Source organism: Eucalyptus grandis, chromosome 11 (assembly GCF_016545825.1).
Source record: "Eucalyptus grandis isolate ANBG69807.140 chromosome 11, ASM1654582v1, whole genome shotgun sequence".
Classification (NCBI taxonomy): Eukaryota; Viridiplantae; Streptophyta; class Magnoliopsida; order Myrtales; family Myrtaceae; genus Eucalyptus; species Eucalyptus grandis.
Window position 1 is genome coordinate 29,774,219 of NC_052622.1, and position 6,000 is coordinate 29,780,218.

The 6,000-nt window shown below is 46.2% G+C and overlaps 1 protein-coding gene across 1 annotated transcript; it reads right to left on the reverse strand.

Annotated features, from left to right (window-relative positions):
• Positions 1-290: 290 nt before the first annotated feature.
• LOC120289866 (E3 ubiquitin-protein ligase rnf8-A) lies at positions 291-4,880 on the reverse strand. The gene is made up of 3 exons (XM_039305249.1): positions 4,785-4,880; positions 2,739-2,882; positions 291-1,625 (listed from the first exon to the last, which is right to left on the reverse strand). Exons 1-3 carry the CDS (start codon positions 4,878-4,880, stop codon positions 291-293), a joined length of 1,575 nt encoding a protein of 524 aa, XP_039161183.1.
• Between the last annotated feature and the right edge of the window lie 1,120 nt (positions 4,881-6,000).

The following is a 6,000-nucleotide window of genomic DNA, read 5'->3' on the forward strand; positions in this document are numbered from 1 at the left end:
GAACTTATGCCTAATAAATCCCTTCTCACTGGAGTCAGATTCCATCCTTGTCTGCGGGTTACCAACATAATCAAAACTTGAATAGGCTCACAAGCTTACATCACATTAACCTCTTTAGTACCTGTAATCCAAAAGGAGAAGATTGAAAAACTCCTGTTTAGTTCCTGTAATCCAGAAGGAGAAGATTGAAAAAACTAAAAGGACAAGAGACTATATCCTCGTCAATCTTTAAAGGAGCGGCCATTGGCCAAACTGACCAATAACCAAGAAGCTCTTCTGCACGTTATACTTTAGAAGATGTCGAGAATCTCCAATATGAACTTGTTGCAGAGCGGGCAGTTTCCCCGAGCGACCATGAGCTCCCTGGAGCACATCCTGCAGAACGTGTGGCCGCAGGGTATGAACGCCGACCCCTTGTGCCTCACCATGCACACGCAGCAGCTGTACTCTCCACCGCCTTCCTCTCCGCCCTCCTCCTCTTCCGCCGCCGCCTCCTCCTCCTCCTCCTCTTCCTCATCGCCCACCACGTACTTCGATCCCACGAACCCCATCTGCCTATCCGTCTCCTCCAGCAAGTCCATCAGCGACATCCTCTTCGGCTCCTGCGCAGCTTCCGAGCCCTCCGTCTCCTCCTCATCGCTGCCTTCCTCATCTCTGTCCGCCACGGCGGCGGCGGCCGCCTCTGCCGCCTCCTGGGCCGCCGCGGCCTCCCTCGCGGACAGCTGCCTCTCCTCCTGCAGAGCCACTGCTGGGACTCGCCGCGATCGGCGGCCCAATTCGTCCCCATATATTGCTGCGCCATCTTCGCCGTTGGCGTCCTCTCTCCGGACCATCGAGCTCTCAGACCGAGACAGGAATCGAGCCGATTCGGACCTTGACGCTGCTGATGACCCGAGCCTTGTGGAATTGTGGCGTGAGATCTGTGGCCGGAGAGCCTTAGCCTGCACGTTACCTGCCAGATCCTCTGGCTCAGTCGAGTCCGGCGGAACCACCGGGCCCAACGAGCCGAAACGACTAGAGGTCCGGCGCATCATCATCGACCGAGAGCAACTCTGGCTCGAATAATCACAAGCCACTTCATGATCACTGCCGAGCATCTCCTCTGTCGTTGGGGATTCACGGTGAATCCCCCGAGCCGGCTCATCATCGGAGCTTGCCACCATCTTCGAAGAGTTGAACCGAGTTAAACTTTGCCTTGACATCTGTGACCTCGAACTAGTAATCGGTAAGTCTGATGTAGGAGTGTGAACGGTTGAGGTCCAAGCCTGGCTATCGCGCTTGCGTCGTAGCCTTTCCTTGAAAGATCTCCAGCTCTTCCTGTCCTTCTGGCCGAGGAGATCCGGGAAGGAGCCTCCCTCAGGGTCGTCGCGGATTACGTCGAGGAGAGTCCGGGTAATCTGAGCCACCGTGGGCGATGGACCCACTTTCTTGTCGGTGCCTAGAACGTCGTCTAGCGTCAACCCAGCTAGGTCTCGCCGTCCGCTTCCGAGGACGCTGCCGCTGCTACCTTCGTCCTTGCCTCTGATAGAATTTCGACGGTTCAATGAGCCGTCGATCAATGACATCTGGCGATCACCTGAAATGGCAAACCGCACATTACGACGCACGCATTTCACGAATCGCAACTTCAAAACAAAACCCAACAATTCAGAAGACACTCCGAAGCGAAGAATGCAGGATTTTCTACGGAAAATGCGATCGTGAACGCGAAACCGAAGCAGAGATAACAAGAAATGCCTCGTTGCTTACCCCACTTCAACGAAGTCGCGCTTCAAATGTTCAGAAACCCTTTTCGGTTCCGCCAACCAAGCCTCGGATTCCCTTCTTTTTCCCGCGAAAATCTTCTACCCTTGACGTCGGGAACGGATGTCAGAAACATCACCAAACGAAGGAGAGAAAACTACAAGATGCGGCGATTTTTTGTCCTTTGCGAGCACCTCAAGCGATCGAGATCGAAATGCGAAAGAAAATCATGATCAGGCATTCAAAAATGTCCCGTTCAAGCGCGCGAAATACCTCACGCGGGCCCTCCCGCGACGGCGGCTGGAGACGGTCGAACCTGGGAGCAGCCGAAAGGACCTGCTTGCGTCGTCACCATCCGCGAGAGAATACACACACGAGAAGCGAACGCACGGATTACGGACAGCCAAATTCACGTCCAGGAATCGAGATGCGATGCGATGCGATGCGATGAGGGGACGTACCGTCGGAAGGATTGTTCGGAGCTCCTGGCGTTGCCCTTCTCGTTCCTCTCTTTTCTTCTGAATCGAGTTTCCCGCGCTGTCCGTGAGCTGTTGCAGAAAAGAGAGAGAGAGAGAGAGAGAGAGGAGGAAGGAGAGGGGAAATGGTCGGGACGGAGGAGAGCGAGTCTTATGGGCGGGACTTGGGCTGTTCCTCGTTTTGCGGCGTTTCTTTCTTTCTCTCTTTTTTGGTTCTCCTAATTTCTGCTATGGGCAACCCAATTGGCGATATGCTTAGGCCGTGATGGAAAAAAAAAAAAAAACAATGTTGATAAATTAATCAGAGGGATAATGAGAATTTACTAATTTTTGAAAGGATCAAATTTTACGTTTGTAATATACATGTAATCTAAAATTATTTGGTGACGAATTAGAGGGATAATCACATGGCCATCCCTAAACTTGTAGTCCAAAGACTCTTAATTGGATCCATTCGTGTGATGATAGTCCTTACATCCGATGCCCGGACAGAAATGTTGACGTGGTAGTCAAATATACCGGCACTTCAAGCTTCAATTTGCATCTCATCTTCGATCCGCAGCCTTCGATACCTCTCAGCCCACCAGCACCAGTGCCACGACCTTCAACGACGAGCTCCGAGACGAGAGCCACAGCGAGGAGGTCGATTTGGGGCAAATTGACCTTCAAGAGTGACAAATGACGCTAGGTTTAAAATACCAACAAAAATCAAGCTCACTCTTTAACCTGCACTTCAAGCTTCAAAATGACCTTGTTTTGGCTATTCATTTTTTTTTTTCTTTTTACTAAAACCATGTGATTGCTAAATTATCTCCATTTGTCTTTCGCTGTCCACTTAGGATTTTTTACGGCGACTTTGATCGGAACCAACACCGAGGATATATGTATCATACAAGTACAAGTATGTGATTTCTAGTAATGCAAAAAAATTAGGTAAATATGTCGTGGTAAGTATAGTTTGGGATTTTCAATAGTATTAATCCAACAAAAAATGACATAAGAGGATAAAAGCGCCAAGACAAGGAGGATGAAATATATGGGAAGTCGATAGGCTGAAATTCGAGTGACAACAAAATGGCTTAGCTAGATTATATGTTTCTTCTCTCCTTTTTTTTTTTTTTTAAGGAAAAAACTATGAAAAACACCAAGTTATATTCATTGTGACACGTTTATTGTAAACGTGTTTTTTTGTGACACCACAAAGTGCAAATTTGTACTTGTGATACAACCGCCAAAACATTTTTTCAGTGACATAAAAAATCCTAAAACTTATATTAATGTGACATATTTACTTTCTATCAAAATTCTATTAATGAACGTTACTAAAAATCTTATTTGGCTACCTACATGGACAATAAAAAGCAAATGGTATTGACATGCGCTTACGTGGTAAAAATATGTCAAACTCATTGTATGTCTATTTTTTCTTGTTTTCTTTTTCAGTTTTTTTTAACTCCCTCATTCATTTTTTTCCTTGGTTTGGCGATGGTGAGCGCAATGTTGATGGCAATGGTGATGGTAAGGGCAAGGGTGGTGGCGACAGGGGTGGTGGAGAAGATAGAGGAGGAAGGAAAAAAAATCTTAAAGGATTTGAAAGTGCCTTAGGAAATGTAAAGACCTTTAGTCTAAAGAGGTTTGGGGAAATGCAAATTGTATTTGGTAAAAAATCCTTTGTAAAGCAATTTTGGGTGAAGTAGCGTTGGGTAATTGGTTGCCAAGATTGCACGACCTCGGATGACCCTTAGCGAGGGTTGCCTGAGATTGTGCTTGGGTTGTGAGCCCCTAGGCGACAGTCACAAGGGTCACCTGAGGTCACACAACTTTGTTGATTTTTAGCTAATTGTTGGCCCTTCGCTATTTAGATTTGACCTCATCGGCCCTCACCGGCCACCCTCACAAAGAAAATGAACTACAGCAACAAGGGAGAAAATCGAAAAACTGAAGAATTGGTAATGGTAGCTTTAGAAGAAAAAAATCATTTAACCCTTGTTTCAAGATTCAAAAAATGTTGAAGGCTTTAAGGCAATTCTCCACTTACTTTGAGTTTTTAGTTTTTTCAATGTTAGCTTTCACTTGAAAGCCCTCGAGGATGATTGCTAAATATCCCAAATTCTTCTCAAGGAACTTTGGGTCCCAAGGGGCTCTCAAAATGTTAAACCAAACATATCCTAAATTTTAGATTTTTGGTGCCATAAAAAAGTTTTGGGTAATTGTGTTATATGGATATAAGCTGTCCGTGCTTCCGTGTTGTGTCCGACACGTCCGACACGCATTGACCTTCGCCCGACACATTTGGACACGCGTGTCCGGCAGACGATGGAGGGTGGAAGTGACGGCGAGGGAGCAGAGACGGACCGACGGCGAGCCCGCGACGGCGAGAGACGGCCAGAGAAAGAGCGGCGAGGAAGGGGGTCGTGTGCGGCGAGCGGCGAGGACATGGCTAAGTGCTGCACTTGCAAACCAGAGACATGCAGAGATGGGTTTGAGGGCACTAGCGGCATTGTCAAGAGCGTCGTCTCCGGAAGCCTCAACCAAATCACCTCACCTAGTCACACGACTCCTCACCATGGTCCACCCATCTTCCGGCTCCAACTCTGGCGGCGGCGGCGGAGCAGCAATTTCACCAAGGTGGAGGACGCGATCGCGGCCGTGCCCGATCATGGGACGCGCCTGTTCGTGATCTACGTGAAAAAGTGTAACGGGAGAACGTGGAGATCAAGAAGAAGAAGTCGGTCGTGCGGCGAGTGGCGAGCGGCAAGCGGCAAGGAAGGAGACAGATCTAGTGGAGGAGAAGAGGAAGGGTCGTGCGGCGAGCGGCAAAGGAGAATGAGATAAAAGTAAAAGCTAGGGTTTTTGATAGGATGGCCATCGTGAGGGGAAGTGACAGGACAGCTTGTCTGTCATGTCAATGAATAAAGTGGTGGGGGAGGGAATGGACGACGTGGGGAAGGGATGGGAAGGGAAAAAAAGTTAAAAAATTTGGGGGGCGGGGGGAGAGGGGTGGGCGCGGGGGTTTTGTAAAATAAAAATAAATTTGGGGGAAGGGGAATTTCGAAATATAAATGTAAATTTGAGATAATGAAATAAAAAAAAGTGTAAGATTTATTAATATTATTAATATAAATTCATTGTAAATTTTTATTTATCTATTTATTGGTGAATTTGAATCAAATTAATTAAAAATAAAAATATTTATTTAATATTTAACGTGTCGGAACGTGTCGAAATTCATTACTTTTTGGAAATGACGTGTCGCGTGTCGTGTCGTGTCGTATCGCGTGTCCGTGTCGCCGTGTCCGTGCTACATAGGATATAAGTCTAAAGTGTTTTGTGTCGAAAAAATATTTGAAGTAAATGTGTCATACGGATATAAGTTTGGGGTTAATTTATTATATAATTACAAAAAAGTATAGAATAAATTTATGACAGTAGACATAAATTAGAGTGTTAGATGGCTTTTGCCTTTTTTTTTGTCCATGTGAAACAGATAAGGTTTATATTATGTGTATAATTAATAAATTTACCAATTCCACACTCTTTCAAATTGAAGTATTAATCTGGTCCTCCGCTTATGGAAATAAATCAGCTATTTGCCAGTTGGCCCCTGTAAGGATGTCTAACGTTTATATTATGTGTATAATTAATTAAATTTACCAATTCCACACTCTTTCAAATGGAAGTATTAATATGGTCCTCCACTTATGGAAATAAACCGGCTATTTGCCAGTTGGCCCCCGTAAGGATGTCTACAAGGGACTGGCAGAATTACCACGTAATTCGG

Bases quoted from the DNA above. Each gene is read 5' to 3' on its own strand.
- LOC120289866 (XM_039305249.1), bottom strand. From the start codon at position 4,880: ATGATCGGGCACGGCCGCGATCGCGTCCTCCACCTTGGTGAAATTGCT. The intron at 2,883-4,784 runs GTGAGGAGTCGT...TCACTCTTGAAG, and splicing joins CGGAAGATGGGTGGACCATG to GTCAATTTGCCCCAAATCGA. The intron at 1,626-2,738 runs GTATATTTGACT...TTTGTTTTGAAG, and splicing joins AATTGAAGCTTGAAGTGCCG to TTGCGATTCGTGAAATGCGT.